Source organism: Astatotilapia calliptera, chromosome 7, assembly GCF_964374335.1.
Source record: "Astatotilapia calliptera chromosome 7, fAstCal68.1, whole genome shotgun sequence".
Lineage (NCBI taxonomy): Eukaryota > Metazoa > Chordata > Actinopteri > Cichliformes > Cichlidae > Astatotilapia > Astatotilapia calliptera.
Window position 1 is genome coordinate 30,514,946 of NC_137428.1, and position 21,018 is coordinate 30,535,963.

Sequence of the window (21,018 nt, forward strand, 5' to 3'; positions counted from 1 at the left end):
TAATATACTGTAGGTAGGTGATTCACCATGCAGAACCCTGAAGGGACGAAAACCAGAACTTTAAATTCAATTCTGAATTGAATAGTGAGCCAGCACAGAGAGATCAACAGGAGTGTAACGTGGGAGCGCTTGGAGGATCTAGTCAAGAGCCTTGCAGCAGAGTTTTATACAATCTGCAGATGATCCATGGAGGTTTTATTGATTCGGGTGAAGATTCAGTTACAACAATCGTGCCGAGGAGAAATAAAAGCGTGAATAAAAATCTCAGATTTTGATGTAATAGGAGCAATTTACTGATGTCTCTCAACTGATAAAAACAGGATCCAACCAGAGTTCTGACCTGCAAATCCAAGTGACAGTTTATCTAACTGCTGATTTAATGTGGGGAGAGCCGACATCCAGGACTATACGCAGAACAGACGATATTTTTAGAATTAAGAACTTTAGTTTAGGTTTAGTTCTAGGTTTAAAAGTGATGTAAAGGACAGTGTCATAAAATGAACCATTAAATAAAAGCATTTAACAAATCTGATGTAAAGAAGCAATTACAAGAGAAATAAAACAGGTCACAGAAAGCAGCTCTCCAGAGCTACAGTGTGAGAGGGGGACTAATGATGACTGCAACAGATATACCCACCCAGTGCCTCAGTCTCATGATTAACACATGCTGATTAATAGTGTCAAAGGAGTCAGACCACTAGATTTGCTTGTATCCCTGCACATCAACAAGACATTTGAGACTCTGAGGAGAGCAGATTCAGTAGAGTGGGCTCAACTGAATGAATGGGCTCTAAAATGTTTTCCTTTCACCTTTTATTTCACTTGTGAAACTATTATTTTCAATTTCTTATATAACTCATTATCTTTAAATCATTCACACAGACCTTTTGGCAGAAACTCATTAGTATCTCATCTGCTGATTATTTCTAATGATCTGATTGTTTCATTTCATTGTACAGTCTGCATCAATAAACTGTCCTAATATAAACATGCTTCCAATGCATTTTAAGTGGCAATCAAAACACTGAACAGTAGGACAAATGACTGTTTAAATATTAGTGTTTCTTTATCTTGATGTGCTTCCAGTAAATATAAATCAGTTTATACCATCCATATTTATACGCCTTCCCTTTAAGACTTGCTTGTATATGCAATAAAAAGCAGCAGAGAGTGGGCCATCTGCCACTGTGGCGTCTGCAATGTACATGACCACAACTACTACCTCGTCTTTCTGCTGAATCAGTGGACAACCCAGGGAGAGCACAGGGTACACGGTGATTAAACTGAGCCCACAGCGCAGAGGAAAGCACAGATAGGGTGTGATAAACTGGCTGAATCACAACAGCACTGCCTCATTTTTCCAATTATAACATTAACTATTGATGCAGCAGCAAAGCATGTCTGCTTAATGCCTCGCTGCACCTTCTTGGCCTTTCCTGATCATGGGTGTGGCTATGAAGGAGGAAAGGGAAAAAAAAGACAGTGGAAACTGTCAGTCAAAGTGTCTGACGATTGCAGATTGAGGCTCTAAGCCTGTAGTTAGCTGCAGTAAGTCAAGTTGGATGCCACTCAAACCAAATCACTGATCACTCATTTGCTTTTCTGATAGTTCTGGAGGGTTTTTTTTTCCAACATAGAAAACAAACCCTGCACAAGGACACATCATAGCCAGAATAAACGGATATTGAAAAGGCAATCTGATGAACTGATGAACTCACATCTTCTAACATCTATCATTACTAACAGAAACAAAACCACATTTGAGATCACATTACATGTGAGACCACAGACTGACCGCTAACCACGCCGATATATTGTAATTTAATCTCAACTGACCATCCATTATCTCTTTTGTTTTTTTACATTTTTAGTATGATGAGCATCTTAAGCTTCTCATAGTTCAAGGTGAAGGTTCAGCAGTGTTGTAAGGAAGAAAAAGATGCAAGTTAATATGTTTTAATGCCATGATTCATACAATACTGAGACATCTGCGCCACACACCAAGCAAAATTAACAGTGAGGCAGTCAAAGCAGCACAGAGTGAATGAATTATAAAAAAAATATACCATCTTTAGAGTTGTTAAATTGCTGTTTAAATGATGGTACTGACGTATCAATCACAGAGCAGGCCCCCCTAAAGCACCTGCCTTATCCTCCTTTCTGACCTTAATGGGGACCATGACTTACAAAATATTACATTTAATAGGAAAGTATTTGAGGTCACAGAGTAAGGGAACTGAGGGCCATTCTCCCATGGACTTCTACACAATTACACATCAGTTTTCCTTTAGAAGCTATGCCCATCTATGCCAAGGATTTGAGAACTCTATGCTCGGGGAAATTTGGCCACAGCTACAGCAGAAGTATATTACAATGGGAGCTATAGTGTGAGCTAGTTTAGGTATATAATCACCTGTTCTCCTTTATTGGCAGGGAGTTTAATTTTAAATAAACAAGTGTCTGCTTTCTGGATATGGATACCAAATATTAGTCATGTTTTAACAACTTCAGACTGTCTGTGTTTGTCTGATGTTCCAGTCAAGAATCTGGACAGTTTGCTGACTATATTCATGATTTCATGATTGCAAACTACTTTCTTTCCTCCTAATTGTTATTCCCTGAACTGTAATATAAACATCCACCAACACCAAATCTGCAAACACACTGCAAACCACCCATGATATTATTTTCTCTTAAAGCAACAGGCTCGCTTTACAAAGAACATTACAAAACTGTAGCTGTCTTCTCAACTCATATACAGTAAGATAATTTCCTGATATAAAGGGTTTTGTTTGGAACAGCATTCCTCGTTACAAAAGACTCTTTTATCTTTAAATATGTAAGAATAATCGAAATGTTCTTTCTTAGAACGAGCAAGGCATTGTACAACAGAGATCGTTTTTAATCCCAAACACAATTCTCAACACATATTTCCTCATTTTTCTTGGCTGTGTGGTTTCATGACTACTTGCTTCATTTTAGGCTGACTTTCATGCTGTGTCTAGAAAATAACTGGCAGTTAAATTTCACCAAGTGGCTTTTTAAAATTTCACTCTCTTTCTGCTTTTGCACTGGTTTATTTCTCATGAGTTAAAAAAAAAAAAAGCTATACAAATGAACACACGCACACACAGACGCACAAAAATTACACACAGGAAGCAGGGGTCTGCAGCATGGCGGACTCTGCTGACACAGAAAAGCTGGACCAAGCCTGCAGCCTCCACATTGACAATGCTACAACTTAACACACTGCACACACTGCACACACTGCACACACACATACTCTCTCTCTCTCTCTCTCTCTCTCTCTCTCTACGTGTCTTTGACCTTCTGTCTGTGAGGTCTGCGGTGTCTCTCTCTCTATATATATATATATATATATATATATATATATATATATATATATATATATATATATATATATATATATATATATATATATATATATATATATATATATATATATATATATATATATATATATACATATATATATATATCTCATGCATCCCAGACCAGGAAGCGGATGGAGGAAAATGAGCAAAAAGGAGTGCAAAGCTGATTTTCTACAGAGACAGGCTGAAGACACAAAGCAAAGACAGCAACACAGAGAGGAAAACAGAGCGTAGCATTAAATGGCTGATGTGCTTTAAGGTGAGATATCTGTGGTGGGAGTGCGAGGGCAAGTGAAGAAAAGAGAGGCAGAGTGAGATGAAGAGAGGGAGGAGTGTACACGGTGTGCCGCGTGTCTCCTCTCCAGTCATGACTGAGCAGCAGCCTCACCATGACGGAGCTCCCGTTCCCATGACAACCCTGGCTGTCAGATGGAGGGAAGAGCAGAGGAGGGATGCGGGCGAGGAAGGGAGCGATGGACGGAGATAGAAACATAAAGATGAACGTGGTTTACTTACGGGGCGTTTGCCGTGCCGTTCCGCTGCAAAGGTGTGTCTGACATGGCTGCAACACCTGCTTCTTGCGCTCCCTTTTCCTCTCTCTCCTTCCTCGTCCTCTTCTCCCACTCCTGTCCTCTAGTGTCCTTTTGACAGAGTTATGTCCTCCTCCTCCTCACCTCCTCGTCCTCCTCCCTCTTTGCCTCTGTATCTTCTCCACCTCCTCCTCTCCTCTCCTCCTCCTCTTCCTCCTCCTTCTTTCCTTCTGCCTTTTCGGTGTGTGTTCTCTATACGCCAGGATGTGTCAGAGCAGCTGCTGCCGCCGCTCCTGCATCACCCCGCTCTGCTAGCAGGAGGCAACGGGTGCAAGCATGTGTGTGTATGTGTGTGAGTGAGAGAGCGAGAAGGACATATAGACAGAAAGAGCGAGAAAGAGAATTTAGTCAAAAGATATGGTTGAGGAGGGAGTGATGAAAGAAAGCATTGACTGTTGCATAGAGATATAGCCAGGGATAGGGAGGAGAGGGTGGCAAAGAGGCAGCAGAGAGAAAGAGAGAGAAACAATGGCTTTAGGGAGTTGAAGGATGATGAAAGGAGTGGCCAGCTTGTTTTCACTAACTACCTCTTGCAAACAACCTTTCCCCTCTGAGGATGACGAGGGGTTTCTTTAAAGAGACAGGTGGGATAGTAAAAGACACTGTTTGGTCAATTTAAAAAAAGATTTCAGAAATGGAAGATTTCTGAAGGGATAAGAGTGACAGGACTGCGCTGTGTTATAACACTGATTTGAACATGACAGAACACACTGTCTTACACTGACTGGCCATTTCATTAGTTACACTTAGCTAGTACCTTCAGAGCTGCTTTAATTCTTCATGGCGCTGATTTAACAAGGTGATGGAATCATTCGTCAGAGATTTTGGTCCATATTAATGTGACAGCATCACACAGTTGCTGCAGATTTGTACATCCATGATGTGAATCTCCCGTTCCATCACATTCACGGTGCTCTGTTTGATGGAGGTTTGGTGACTGTGGACAGTGAACACATTGTGATGTTCAAGAAAAGAATTTGAGATAGTTTGAGCTTTTTGACATGAAATGGAGATGGTCAGAAGCAATACTCAACTAGGCTGTGGCATTTAAAGGATGCTCAGTTGGTACTAAGGGCCTCAAAGTGTGGCAAGAAAATATCCCCCACACCATCTCACCTATATGAGCCAGGATGGGTCCAGGGCGTCATGTTGTTTACACCAAATTCTGATCCTGCCATTAGAGTGTTCATCAGACCACACAACGTTTTTCCAATCTTCTATCGCATACTTTTTGTGAGTCTGTGCAAACGGTACCCTCAGTTTCCTGTTCTGAGCTGACTAGGGATGGGTATCGTTTAGGTTTTATCCGATACCGGTGCCAAATCGGTACTTTTGAAACGGTGCCGGTGCTTAAACGGTGCTCAAACCGGTGCTTAAAGAATGGAGAACACAAACTTTTTCCAAAAACCTCTCATGTTCAGCTGGTTTTTTTTGTAAAAAGATAACAATGTTAGCCTTTTCTGCAGCTATGTGGCATATATGGCATCACTCTTGGCTGGAAGCAGTGCTTAAACAATGGAAAAAACACAAACTTAAACCCTCTCATGTTTAACTGTTTCCCACTTTTTCTTTGGTCATTTTAGCCTTTTTGGCCAGGGTGAAGGGAGTATCTGCCATCAAACAAGAGGACAGCTGCATGTAGCTATGATGATGTTTGCTAGTTCACCTTACATGCATTAATGTAATAACGTGGTTAGCCTACTCAACGTAAATTACACACGAACAACATGAAGCTACTCACGCAGAGAAGAACGGCTGCTGCTGCATCATCATCCGTCATCATTTCTGCTACACTGGCAGGGCTAGGGGCCAGGACTCTATTCTTCGGGTTTTTGGGGGATGTTGCTCCGGGTCCGATAACTGGCAACCCACCCGACGTGCACGGTGTGAGGTCTCGCAGCAAGCTATCAAATACGGCGCATTTCTCGGCTTTTAAAAAAACGCTATGCGTCGCCAGCTGTTTAATCGGATTCTTGGTGTTACCTCCTTTGACAGTATCACAGTATCAGCTTAAAGCACTTGTTGCTGCTGAGTTTGCATATTTTGCTGTGAAGTACAGCCAGACTTTTGACCGCTTCGCCTTGGACATTTTTAATCTGTAGCTCTGCTCTAACAGAACGTACGTACCTGGCCCCGCCTACTATCCTCGGAAACGTAAAATGATTGGCTAGAAGTGTATCACAGCTCAGGAAAAAAAAGCACCGAAATAAAGCACCGAAATGTGCGCTGCTTTTCGGTCTGGTTACTACCGTTTATGTCAGAACCGGTGCCATCATCACACCGGTACCCATCCCTAGAGCTGACAGGGATGTCACCCATTATGGTCTTCTGCTGCTGTAACCCATCTGCTTCAAGGGTTGACATGCTCTTCTGCAATACTTTGGTTGCTGTCAGCCCAAGCAGTCTGACCACACTCCTCTGAAATCTAACGTTAATAAGGGATTTTCTTCCAGAGAACTGCTGCTCACTGAATATTTTCTCTTTTTCGGAGTATTTTCCTGAACCTTAGCTAGGATTGAAAATCCCAGTAGATCATCAGTTTCTGAAATATTCAGACTAGTCTGGCAGCAGCAAACATGCCATGTTCAGAGTCAATTTAAATCACCTTTCCTCAATATTCTGATGCTCATTTTGAACTTCAGCAGGCCGTCATAAACATCTCTAAAATCCTAAATGTACAGAGGTGCTGTTATCAGAGTGGTTCATTCAATATTTACGTTAACAAGCAGCTGAACAGGTGTACCCAGTATGGTGGTGGTTGACTATCCAACATGCCTGAGTTTTACAGCGAGAATGCATCCAAAACTAAAACACAACAGAAACTGAAAATGCATCCTTACCCCAGCAGCTCTCGTATCTCTAACAAGAGCCCCTCTCACCAGACAATTACGTGTTAAATTATTTGTGTCATATGTGTTGAAAAATTAAACCAAAGGTCCACAGAGATGTTTGGTTTTAGATTGGATATGAAGCCTGTTTTTCTGGGTGAAAGTCCTCTAAGCTCTTCAGCCACGTACGTCTATCTATGTAGACTATTTTGCTCTTACCCAGCAAGACCGGGGCCCTATTTCAGGAAGCCGGTTTAGAAAACTCAGAGTGAAAAACGATACTCAGGGTTGAGTAACCCCGAACTGTCCAACTCGGAATATTTGGTTTCAGAAAGGCTGATAACAATTAGTTCAGTCAACGCGGAGTTGCTTTAACCCCAAGTTAAGCGCGCGCACGAGGATACATAAAGCCCTGATTAGTGGAGCACAGATTAAGCGAGTCACCATGGAGACGGAGGGAAAGAAGGCGCGGTCAATGCATTTTACAGCGCTTGAGGCCGAAATTCTGATGGCAGCATATGCCGATAACATGCAAATTTTGCGGAAAAAAAATAACACAGCCTCAGCTGCAAAAGAAAGGGAGCATGCATGGCAAAACATAGCCGACAGAGTCAATGCGTGAGTGTTCATTTAAACATTGATCTAGGGATTTCCACCCATTTAACACATTATCTTATTATATTTCATTATATTTTATTTTATTTTTTATTTCATACATTTTATTTTGTGATGTGATGTGAGCGCAGGTGCAACCCAACAGGCCCCAAACGTTCCTGGCAGCAAGTAAAAATGAAATATAAAAATATAGTCCAAACAGGTAAGGTGTAATTGTATTATGAGCCATAGTGCTTGGTCTGTTTGTCCGATGTAAATCAATTGCAGTTAGAGGCTACATTAATTTCCCCTCTGTAAGCACTTATTGAAATTATCTGAGCACATTACAAGTACATATTTGCTTACTCTGTATGATCAAATGTGACCCGTTATAGCCACTAGAAAAAAAGCGGAGGCCCGAAAAACAGGTGGGGGTCCTCCACCACCACCACTCACAGAGCCTGGCCACTTGGCTTCCACATTTGTGATAATGTTGGCAGCATCACATATGATCTTCACAGTGCAGAGAACACAAATTAGCATCCATTACTATAATAAAATAATTTGTTAGTTTGAAATGCTACAGGGAACTATGTACCTGTACATTAATGCTGTGGAAAGACTTCCTGTTCACATAGTCTCCTTCATTTACTGAAGGAGCAATGATTGGAATGTGAGTGCCATCTATACAGCCAATCACGCCTGGGAACCGTGGGAATAAATGTAAAATTTAAGTAGTAGTTCAAGTATCACCACATCATGAATTAAGTTTTGTTCATCCTGCTACCTGCAATTTTGTGGAATCCCTCTTTGATAAATCTTGTGGGTCTATGACCGGGGAACACCACAAACGAGTACAGGAGACGTTTCAGTGCAACTGTAACATTCCTGACTGCCCGACAGACGGTAGCCTTGGAAACGTGCTCAGCGTCACCAATATTATACAGAAAGCTCCCGTTTGCAAAAAACCGAAGTGCGATACAAATAATATGTACAGAACTGAGAGAATGTCCGCGATGTGTCACATGAGCAATATTAGGCCTGAGGATGTTATCCAAATAAATTATAGATTGTGCTGAAAAACGGTAACGTTCACACAGGAAATCATCAGGAAATGATAAAATGTCCGAACGCGCTCTAATCACTCTCTCCCGGCGGAGAGCTCTGCGGAGAATTTGGGCTTCAACATCTACTGGCTCTTCAAGGAAGGGACACGCCATGTCTGACACTTCCTACAGTCAGGTTTCTGACAAAGAGGCGGAGAAAGTCAGGGTTAGTTGAAGTAAACCTGCTAGGGGGCAGGTTAGCTTCACGGAGTGTGTCGTCATAGTAACTCACTCAGAATTAATCTAAACTCGCTTTGTGAAACCGAAAACCCAGAGTTTTCGTTAACTCAGGGTATACTTACTCAGAGTTTGCACTAAACCGGCTTCCTGAAACACGGCCCGGATGATCTGATATCCTCGTGTTGGTGTTGTTCCCAGACCATCATGAAAATGTTGTTCCAGGTTCAACATTGCAAGTGACCAATCACATTGTTGTGACGTTATTCCTTTGCGCGCCAAGCCATTCATGCATTTATGAAATTCCAATGTTGCAAGGACAATATCAATTCTGCTTACTGTTTATTAAAGGGTTACGGTTAGGGTTAGGGTCAGGGTCCGTTGATCGGCGGACAGAGGCGGTTTCACGCAGCTTAAGTACAGTTTTTTGTTTTACGCCGGTTTTTCCCGAAGTCGCAAAAGTATGACGTCACAACATTCTGATTGGTCACTTGCAATGTTGATCCTGGAACAACATTTAGTATGATGATCTGGGAACAACACCAACACGAGGATATCAGATCAACCAGCAAGACCTGTGATTGGCTGAAATCTCCCGCCACAGGCTATATTTTATTAAGAAAAAAACCTAGTTTAGAATTTTTGCTTGGACATGTAATGACTACATTTTGGAGATTGCAGTTAGTTCCTTCAGATTTCAGCTTGAGAAATGAGAAATATCTAATACGTCAAGGAGAAGTGCAGCACACTGAAAGATAAATGTCCATTTTTCTCTCTATAACTCCAAAAATATCTAACAAAACTGTAACGTGTTCTTTAATTTGTCTTTCACTGTAACAGTTTATAAATATCCACAGCTGGCAGCAGTTTCCCGTGTCTAACTACAGATCTCTCAGATAAGTACCACAAACAAACTGAAAACACAAAGAGGATTGTGTATCAGCTATTGAATTAACACAACATATTACAGATATTCCCAATGTAAAAGTGGTTTGTGGCTTTTTGGATGTCATCAGATATTTTAAACTGACTACTGGTTGCTACAGTAAGTGCAGGGTAGTGATTGCTGTTTAGTCTATGGGAACTTTTCTCAGAAAGCTGAACAAGGAGCTCAGATGTCTTTTTATGGGCTCTATAACCTGCTGGATGCACACTTAGCAGCAATGAAAGGGGGCCAGGGAAAAGCAGAATCTAATCTTTCTGGTTTCTCTTATTTCCTTCTTTTAATATTTGACCAAGTCCATGAGAACGTGCCTCACTCTGACATCTTTCCTTTTTTCCTGCTGTTATTAACCAATATTTTTCCCCCACTGACAGGAAGAAGGACATGAAAACATTTACAATGCAATACAAAAGATTACAGCTGAAGTAAAACAAAAACTCAAATCCCTTAGGGTTAAGGTGCTACTCATCTACCACCGTCACCCATCTGTCTGTCATCTATCCCAGAATCTCACTAGCTAAGTGGAGCACACTTTTAAACCAATCAATATTCCCCCACTGGCCACTTTATTAGTACACCTCTTCAACTGCCTGCTGATGCAAATATATAATCAACCAATCACTTGGCAGCAACTCAACACATTTAGACTCAGGATGTAGACATCATCAAGACAACCTGCTGAAGTTCAACCTGAGCATCATAATGGGGAAGACAGGTAATTTTGCACAACGTATGGTCTGTAGTTGTGTGTGCCAGATATTCACAGACAAATTATAAGACTTAGGAGGTTAAATACACTCTACAAAAATATAAACGCAACACCTTTGTTACTGCTCCCATTCCCCATGGGATGGACGTAGAGACCTAAAATTCATTCCAGATACACAATATAACCATCCCTCCCAAACAGTGGTCACAAATCAGTCCAAATGTGTGGTAGTGGGCACATCTGCTATATTGAGATAATCCATCCCACCTCACAGGTGTGCCACATCAGGATGCTGATCTGACATCATGAGTAGTGCACAGGTGTACCTCAGACTGCCCACAACAAAAGGCCACCCTGGAATGTGCAGTTTTGTCTCACAGCAAAATGCCACAGATGCCACAAGCAATGAGGGAGCGTGCAATTGGCATGCTGACAGCAGGAATGTCAACCAGATCTGTCGCCCGTGCATTGAATGTTCATTTCTCAACCATAAGCCGTCTCCACAGGCGTTTCAGAGAATATGGCAGCACATCCAACCGGCCTCACAACCGCAGACCTCGTGTAACCACACCAGCCCAGGACCTCCACATCCAGCAGGTTCACCTCCAAGATCGTCTGAGACCAGCCACCCAGACAGCTGCTGGAACAATTGGTTTGCACAACCAAACAATTTCTGCACAAACTGTCAGAAACCGTCTCAGGGACGCTCAACTGCATGCCCGTCGTCCTCATCGGGGTCTTGACCTGATTCCAGCTCGTCGCCGTAACAGACTTGTGTGGGCAAATGCTCACATTCGATGGCGTCTGGCACGTTGGAGAGGTGTGCGCTTCACGGATGAATAATGGTTCACATTGTTCAGGGCAGATGGCAGCTGAGAATGTCCCAGTTCTTGCATGGCCAGCATACTCACCGGACATGTCACCCATTGAGCATGTTCGGGATGTGCTTGACCGGCGTATACGACAGCGTGTACCAGTTCCCACGAATATCCAACAACCTCGCACAGCCATTGAAGTGGAGTGGACCAACATTCCACAGGCCACAATTGACAATCTGATAGACTCCATGCGACGATGTGTTGCACTGCATGAGGCAAATGGTGGTCACACCAGATACTGACCGGTTCTGGGTCCCCAGACCCCCAATAGCGCAAAAAACTGCACATTCCAGGGTGGCCTTTTGTTGTGGGCAGTCTGAGGTACACCTGTGCACTACTCATGATGTCAGATCAGCATCCTGATGTGGCACACCTGTGAGGTGGGATGGATTATCTCAATATAGCAGATGTGCCCACTACCACACATTTGGACTGATTTGTGACCACTGTTTGGGAGGGATGGTTATATTGTGTATCTGGAATGAATTTTAGGTCTCTACGTCCATCCCATGGGGAATGGGAGCAGTAACAAAGGTGTTGCGTTTATATTTTTGTTGAGTGTAAGTTGTAAAGCTATTTTGTATTATAGCTCAATACTGCCATAAATGTTCTTGGTCTTGAGTTTTTCGCTGTGCAGGTCATTTACCCGGCTCAAGGACAAAGTGAATATCACATTTCTTAAAGCACTGACATGTTTCACATTCCTGGTTGTCACACTTTTGTCATCACTTGTATGGTTTCTTCTCAGCTCATCTGCTTCCTCACTGCTGAGCCCTCTTTCTCCCTCTGTGTCCCTTCCCATCAGTTTGTGTTGAGTCCATGGTTATCGTGTTGCTTGGTATGTCAGCTATTTAGAGGCAGCTCTTGAGGTTTAGGTAGCGACCTTAAATGGGCATCACTCTTGCACCCTCCACCCTCTTTTACACACACCAACACTCAATCCCACCCTGGAGGCTGTGTTTTACTAGCGTGTGTTTGGTTATTCATGTTGCTGAGCATAGGCAATATATTATAATGGTAATATATAGATTTTAACATATACAGTTAATGCATTATCCCCATGGGCTTGGTTCTTCTTAAGTCTTTTTCTAATATAGAAGAAATAGTGATGCTCAGAAGTGACTCATTTATAAACTCATAACTTTGAGAAATTAAAAGTTTTAATATTATAGGTTATTTACTGAACTCAATTTGTTTATGAGCACATTTAAGAAAAAGTTGAGACATATGAGACACAGAAAATTGGATCAGTTAAATTCAAAGCACAGAAAACATAAATGGATGTGCACTAACACAACAGCATTGTGCAGAGGATTTCACAGAAGAGAGACATATTTTCATGACAAGGCATGAAAAGGCAACAGAAAATAAAATGGTTGTTAGATATTTTACTGATAAAACCTTTGAGCTCTTTATTTCAGCCAGTAGTTGTGGAGTTTGCTGAAGGGCTATGATCACCAGCTTCAGTTAAAACACGGTTTTGTGTGCAGGAGAAGTTATATATATATGTATATAACTCAGGGAACTCACTAAAGGACATATTACTGAATTCCAGGAGCATGTGTCAGACTTTGATGTCTTAAAAATAAGTCATTGTCACCCTTAGATGGGCAGGGTGAGGTGAAACCTAAAACTTGACTGAAATTTGTGCAGGATGCAGAAGAACTGATCCATTAGAGAGCAGACTAATTTAGCTTAATTCAAATGTTAAATAACTTGTATTAACAAAAAACAGAATTAATTTCAATGTAATATTTAAAGAAGACTGGGGGGCATGAGTTTATCTGTGAAATTTAACTGTTAAGGATGTTGAGTTCTGAGATTATGTGGCGCTAATTGTTTAATATTAGGAAACATTCATATGGAATATTATTTGCTTCAGGATGACTTTTAAATACAGTCTGAAACTGTGGTTATTATACCAATTACAACTCTATGGATGTGTTTGAAAATGACATTTAAAAAAAATATATATATATTTTTCTCTCCATGTTTTGGCTCATTGTTGACATTTAGCAAGAGTATTAGAATCTGCCACATGTGGCTTTTTTCCATTTTCACTCTGCTCCCCTGCAGTTCTGATATTATGAGTTGTGGCCTTAGATTAGTGCTGGGACATTTTCTGCCTTTCAAAGACTGAGTGAAGAATATTGATGCAGGGGAAACTGAATATTATGAGGCGTTGTTTTGTGCCCAGGCCACCAGTTAGTCACATTTGGGTTTAGTAGCATTCAATAATCAAGTGACTCATAATGTGAACTACCCTGTAATATCTTACAGTCGTACTGCATATGTAACCCAAGATGATGAACATTGCAGAATATCTTTAAAATCATGAAGTCTACTGCCATCTTATGGATTTATAAAGCTATTAAAGCTACTTCCTTGTTCAGTAGGGATTTGTGTTTGTCCCAGGAACAAACCAGGGATCACTATGGAGCCATTCTAAAATTTTAAAAGGTGATTGATGATTTATAAGTCATGTAAAAAAAAGACATATAGGTGTAAGTACAAATGGAACAATGACTGTGTTTTTAAGAGATCCTTAAAACAGGGTTTATGTATTTTAAAGAAACTAATGTTTGAAATATAATAAGATTTATCTACAGTCTACTCTGCAAAAGAAAGCTAATTATTGTCATTATTTTGTGGCCAATTATATATTTACTGTAAAACAGATGCAATGAGGCATTATTTATATTGTAACAAAGGATATAATAACCTGAATATGCAGGATTTAAAGTGTTATGAGTTTATGAGTTCATATAGAAAAGTTTGTTAGACTAATGTTATAATTCAAAGGTTATTTTTGATTATGTTGAATTTTCACATTTTTATGTGTGCAATAATGAAGATGTGCCGCAAGTTATGAAATTTATGTTCTTTCCAATTAAAAAAGAATGATTAAAAACCTGACGGTCGCTGGACTTGCGCGTCCTTGAAGCATCCAGTAGAGGGCGCTGGCTGTCAGACTTTAAAGTGGAAGTATGCCAGTAATTTCCTACCTTAGAGATTACATTGCGATTATATTCTTTTAGAGATTTACTGCAACTTATAGCCACATTATCTCTCCCTATATGTGTTGTTTTTCTCATTACAATTCTCAATTCTCAAAAAATGTCTATGACAAAAAACAAATCTCTGTAAAAGAGACTCACAATTCAGCCTCGCCTCAAAAGCTGATGTTGTATGCAGAGAGTGCTCTGCTGTTTAGCAAATCTTTTTCAAGGTAAGTTCTACACTGTGTCAGACATTTAGCTTGTTAGTGTGTGTAGTTTGTATAACAAAAATGTCAGGCCTGGTTCCTGCACTCTCAGACAGATGCACAGACAGAGACAAGTGGTTTCTGCTTTCTGCTCCACTGGGTTTTGGTTGTTGAAGAAAGTCTTTGAGCTAAAATAGCCCAGGTATACCACAGGAACCACAACTGGGATTTGCTCTGACCCACTTAGTACCTCAAACAGATTTTACTCCAACACAAATGACTTCACTAATACTGGGGACAAAAACACTTTAAACACGAACAACTTGCTTTCATTGTAATGAAATGAAATCTCAGAACATTAGGCATCAAAACATACCTGAAGGACTTAAAATAATTAGTGGCCTTTCAGTGTGGCGTGTGCAGGTTGTTCTTGTGCTTGTATCAGTTCCCTCTGGACATTCTGGGTTCTACCCAAAGTGGTTGTTACATGTAATTGTTACAATTACACTTTGTTGCACACGTGGACTATGGACATCAACAGCAGTATTCATTCTTGTTCCTTGAATTCCACCTTAAGGGTGAATGCATATTTGGTGCAATGTTATATCTCCATGGACAAATCTGCATGGTAGATAGAAGCTAAGCGGCTTGTCGTCTGATTGCAAACTTTCCATAAGACCCAAGTTGATCCAAATGTGCTCATGGACATGGAAACTTAAACAAGCCTCTAAGTTTAACTGGTGATTCAAAATCATCTTTAATAGTGTGTCATTGTCCAACTCTCTATTGGCCTTGAATTAAAGATAATACTTTAGTTTTAAGGACTTACAAAGCAAACAAACAAGAACTGGATGCACAAGTTTGAATTTATTTTGGATTTATTCTAATCCACACAGGGTCAAAATGATATATTGAGTCAAATATACACATACACAAATATACACATACACTTCTTATTGGTAAGCTTGATTGACTATAACTGGTAGTTTCTTTTTGCCAGCATAAAAACAATTTGTTTGATCGCATTGGATTAACCAATATTCAGAACAAAAGTCCAAAGAAAAGTCCAAGGAACTCAGTGAAGAACTGTAGATTTACACAAACTGGGAAGATCTCTCGTAGCCATTTCTAAACAACTACAAATTCCAAACTCATCTGTTAGTAAGCTTTTCAGATGTGCGACTACTTTGTCAGGATCTGCAAGATGATCAAAACTATCATTCTCAGATGAGAGGAAATTAAGAAATTGCAGCAAAAGGTGGTTCTACAAAGTATTGACTCAGGGGGCTGAATATTTCTGTAATTACGCACACCCCACTTTTCAGTTAATTATTTGTAAAAAATGTTTGGAATCATGTATGATTTTCGTTCCACTTCTCACGTGTACACCACTTTGTGTTGGTCTTTCACGTGGAATTCCAATAAAATTGATTCATGTTTGTGGCTTTAATGTGACAAAATGTGGAAAAGTTCAAGGGGGCCAAATACTTTTGCAAGCCACTGTAGGTCTGTAGGAGCTACATTCAGTTTTGTCTTTTCCAGACTTTGATATTACAGAGATAAGAGCTTGGTTCCATGATACTGGTATTTTGCCACCCCCCAGGATATAATTAAAACAGGATTTCAGTAACGGTGTAATAATATGTTTAAAGATTTTATACCCTTCTGAGGGAAAACCATCTGAGGTTTACATTAACATGGACTGAGAGGGCACAGACCAAGATAGAAGGCCCTGCTCCAAAATGATCACCTTCAAGCTTGAACGAGAAAAGAGGTTTGTTTGGAAAAGTAAAGCCAAGGCTTTCAAACCTGAACACACTGTAGTAGCTGTCCAGCATGGTGGCTCAACTTCATCTCAAATAAACAGCTAAAACTCGGATACAATCGGGTGTTCCAAGAGGATGATGATCCTAAACACACATCAATAATGGTTTTTAAATGGATAAAGCAGACTAACATTAAGCTCCTGGATTGGCCTTCCTAAAGCCCTGAACTCAGCCCTCTTACAAATGTGTGGACAACGCTTAAAAGCTGTGTCTATGACAGAAAACCAACCAGTTTAAATGAACACTACCGAGCATTTTATTTATCGAATGAAGCCAGCTGAATCAGATTTTCATTACTTAAGGCAGTTATACAAGAAATATAATTAATAAGAACAATATGCGCAAACTTTTAACATAAAAGTTGTATAAGACATTTTTAATGCAATCAAAACAAGTAAATGACAATGCAAATTTTCACTCACTGCTAGTGCTTTAAAGCGGTACAAAAACATTTGCAGATACTTAACTTTGATACAGACAGTTTGAGTGGTTGACCCACTTCAGTTGTGCAAATACGTGTGGTGATAAACAATTCATAAACATCCGAGGCAGGATTTGGAGGAACATGCAGGATGGCAACATCCTTCCAGTCAGGAAAAAGTTATTAAAAGAAATAAAATATTAAACAAAAGAGACCCATTCTCTAATCTGAAGCGCAACTACTGGAACAGGTGAGGCTCACTGCTATTTTTAGCACCTGTTTTTTAAGGTCAGTTTGCCATCAAAATGTAAAATAAATGGACAGTGACAAACCAAATATGGGATACAAAGGACACTTACCTTATTTTTTTGGTATTTAATATCATAGCTATCAGCTGAGTAAGAAGGTAAGTAAGAAAGGTGCAGACATGATGGACGAGTAGTCAGTCTGCTTGAAAACTGCATGTATAGTGTTTCTGTAGACAAGTCTGTGCAGTCACAAAATTGGCATGGGGTGATGATATGTGCACGGAGTGGCTCACCATCTGATCACAGTTTGTGTTACTCGGGCTCTTGGATACTGTGTAATGGTGTGCTCAGAGCAAACTGCCCAAATGGTCTTGCATCACTGTTGCAAGGCAAGACGGAGTGCAAATACTAATTAGAAAGCCATATTATTCACTTATATCTGCAAGAGATGTAAAAATGATTTCTGCAATGAAGTTCATTTTTCAGATTGCACAGTAATAACAGCACTTTTTAATTTTCCTGAAATTATCAGGAAAAATGCTTTCCAAAATGTCTTATGTCGAAAAAAATACCCAAACATTTACAGAATCTCAAGTCTGAATACTGTTTTCATGGTTCAACACTTTCAACAGTTGAGAAGATAAAATAAAACCATGCTAATTAAATTTTTCTGCCAGTTCCTTAGTGATGTTTTTCAGACTAAAAGCTTGAAGCTTAAACTAAACTTCTGAGTTCTGGTCTGATGGCAATGTGGAGTCTATCTGCCGTCAACATTTATCCATCTATGAGCAGTGTGAATAAAACATCAGAGAGGAGATTGTTAATTGTGTCCTGTTTGCTGACTAGTCATATTCATAACGTACACACAGACACAGGGCTAACACTTCGGTTCAGACTGTTGGGGTGGTGGAGTATATGTGAAGTATATATAGAGCTATAAAGCAGTTGGTAAAGGGAGGAACATTACTGTTAGCATTTTACTGGGAAATCCCAAGTACTGGTTTGGAGGAGGGGAAACTGTGTGGGAATAACTGTGAGGATAACCCTGTGCTTGGAGGGTGGGTGCTGTGTGTACATACAGTACTGTAACAATGTGTGTATGTGCATGTGTGTGTGTGTGTGTGTGTGCGCGTGCACTGGCAAGTAAATGTTTGTTTTGTGGGTTGAATGTACTTCTACTTATGATTTCTGCAGGTTTGTTTTGGTGTCTATGCATGCACGTGTGTGTGTGTCTGTATATGTGCATGTGAGCGCGCAGCTGTGACACGCAAAAGGCGGCCAGGGCCCCCGAGACAAACGTGGCCGCTTACCCGCTTGGTTGCCATGACAACGGCAAGATGGGAAAGGCTCTGTCGGAATTGCCATTAAAATGGAGAGCGGCGCACCACTGCATGCCTACACACACACACACACACACACAATTCATTCACATGAAGACAAAGCAGGCATAAAATCACACACAAACACGAGCTTACACACAGTGTGGATCCTCTGTGTTGGCTGCATTGCTGTGGCGTTTGTGGCATAAGAGATATGGTAAAATATACAAACCCGCCACAACTACAACATCGATATCACAATTAATGGCTCATAATTCCCTAAGGGCAAGTGGTGTGAATGTGAGTGTGTCTGTGGGTGTGCATGTGCAATAATGGGACATTGTTAAAATAGTGCTGCGTAGGAGAAAACAGGAGGACCCAGCAGTATACTTAAAGACAGACAAGGCTTAAGGAAGTCTTGTGTTTTCCTGTGTTTATGTGGATGTGTGTGTGTGTTTGTGAGTTTTATTTATTCTTACATCTTTAATAAGGTCCAAGGTGAGCACGTTTTTGAAAGGTGAAAGGTGAGTGTAAAAATGCACAAACAGTGAAGGACAATGGCATTGTCTCACACTTAATTCTCAGTGTACCCTTGCGGGTCTATAAAACTCTACCCTCTATTTCTCTCAAACACATACACACACACAAACATCACACACACACTGAATCTTTGTTAGCTGGATATGTCGACACAGTCTCAGACTTTTCCTGCTTGTACAACAAACTGACTCGCTGACTTGCAGAGAACTGGTGAAACCCAGACCTCTGAGAAAACTGCTGTCCTGTAGCGAAGATCAACTGGCAGGTCTTTACTACCATGAGGTTCGTAGTGGATCATGTTGGCAGGGAAAAGAGAGCCAACTCCAACTATTGGGATAATGTGTTGGGATAATGTGTTACAAAGTAGCACACTGAAATACTCGGATAACTTTTTTTTTCTGATAATAAGTGTAATTTAATAGTTCATTTCTCAAAAGCCTGAATATGCATCCATTCAGGCATTCATAATGTTTCTGTCTCCTTCTGACTCCTCGCATATTCAGTCCTATGTTTGTGGCAGATGGCGGAGACAACGGCCTTTACAAGTATTCACATTAATCTCTCTTTTTATTATGTATTCTGATAAAGTGTCTCTCAGCTGATGAGGAACTAACAAACATAAACTCCACTCTTGGTGAGGCCTGTTGGGGAAAATAACGACGATGATCGTGCTACAGTTAAAAACAGCGAGAGGTAGCTAAAGCTGTCGCTCAGTGGAAACTCAACAAGCGTGTTATCAGCTGTTTGCACGGCAAAGTGAACACATCAGAGGTAAATGTGCAGCAGGCTATATAGATACAGATTTATCTCTAAGGATAAAATTGGTGGGAAAATGGCAAATATGGTGCTTATGTAGCGTTTTTCTACTCTGTTTCTTTGTGAGTCTTATTCATCAGTTCACGCAAACACATTTTTCATGGCCAAAGCACTTTAACCAAACATTCACACTCTCACATGGGTAACTTCTGGTGCAGGAGGGGGGAATTAAACCACCAACCTTCGAAACTAGTCGCCGATCAACTTTACCTCCTGAGCCACAAGGAAAAAAACACAGAGAAGCTATTTCAACTAATAAAAAGATTGTCTAGCAAGCATTAAAAAGCTCTTAGATGATGAGTAGGAGACCACTGTGAGAATGCTATCTGTATGGGAAGAGCAGCCTTTGCTACTCTAGCAAAGTTAGAGTTACACTAATTAAACATTGCATTATTTATTTACCTTGGAGCACAAGTAAACATCCTACCGGGCATAATAAAGATATTTACAGAGCACACGATTGGACTGGAAAGTCTCTCAAAAAACGTTTATTTCCTTAAGTGAGAATATTTTTTACGGCAGGGCAGCATCATAATCACTGTGTTAATTTGCACTTGTCTCATACTTACACTCGAAAAAATTAGATTTATATTGTAGTAGGAGGTGGAGATAGAAGCTGAAATGTAACCTACTTGTGAAATGTTGACTGTATACACACAAAGAAGTTTCTGTTATTTAAGTCATACTGAATTTGCTGCTCATTGAATTCAGACATTCTGCCATTAGACAACAAGTGACACAGTTTTGTAATATTTTGCTGCAGCTAAACCCTAATTAAAAATTTATTTACCTCCAGCTGCAAAGCAAATACAGCTTCATCCCCTTTTTAGCAGCAATACCTTTTAGCTATAAATGCAAAATTAAGTGGTTACTAATGTTTCTGCTTCTCTTATATATATCTGTGATCACTTGCAACCTCTCCTCCTCTCCCATTTCACTAAAATTGCTGTTTATATCTTCTTCCCATTAATAGTTTTGCAAAAACATGTAGAATTTCTAAACAAGACAGTTTTACTATTCCACTATGCTGCAAATAGTGTAGTTAATTTTTTACCACTTCTACTGCTTTCAGTAAATGTACACATATTTGTTTGTTCGTAAGTTGTAACTCATGTTTATCAATTTGGAGATTTAATTGGAGCTTGCCAACCACTTCATTAATGCCCTGGTCCCTCTTTTGCCTTTAGAAATGCCTTGGCATAGATTTAACAAGATGCTGGAAACAGAGATAAGAGATTTTGGTCCATAATGATGTGACAGCATCAAGCAGCTGCTGTAGCTTGCGATGACTGAGCTTTGTGACATGGTGCATTATCCTGCGTGAAACAGCCACCAGTTGGTCACTGTGTTCAACAAGGGAAAGACGTGGTCAGCAATAATACTCAGGCAAGCTGTGCAAAACAATGTTTTAAGGAGCCTAACA

The 21,018-nt window shown here is 40.3% G+C and overlaps 1 protein-coding gene across 1 annotated transcript in view; it reads right to left on the reverse strand.

The window, feature by feature from the left end:
* Positions 1–4,152, reverse strand: part of palm2akap2 (PALM2 and AKAP2 fusion) — a 97,519-nt gene extending 93,367 nt beyond the window's left edge. Inside the window, exon 1 of the mRNA XM_080304401.1 lies at positions 3,912–4,152. Within this exon, the coding sequence (XP_080160527.1) occupies positions 3,912–3,955 (44 nt within the window). The 5' untranslated portion in view covers positions 3,956–4,152. The remainder of the gene's footprint in view (positions 1–3,911) is intronic.
* Positions 4,153–21,018: the final 16,866 nt, after the last annotated feature.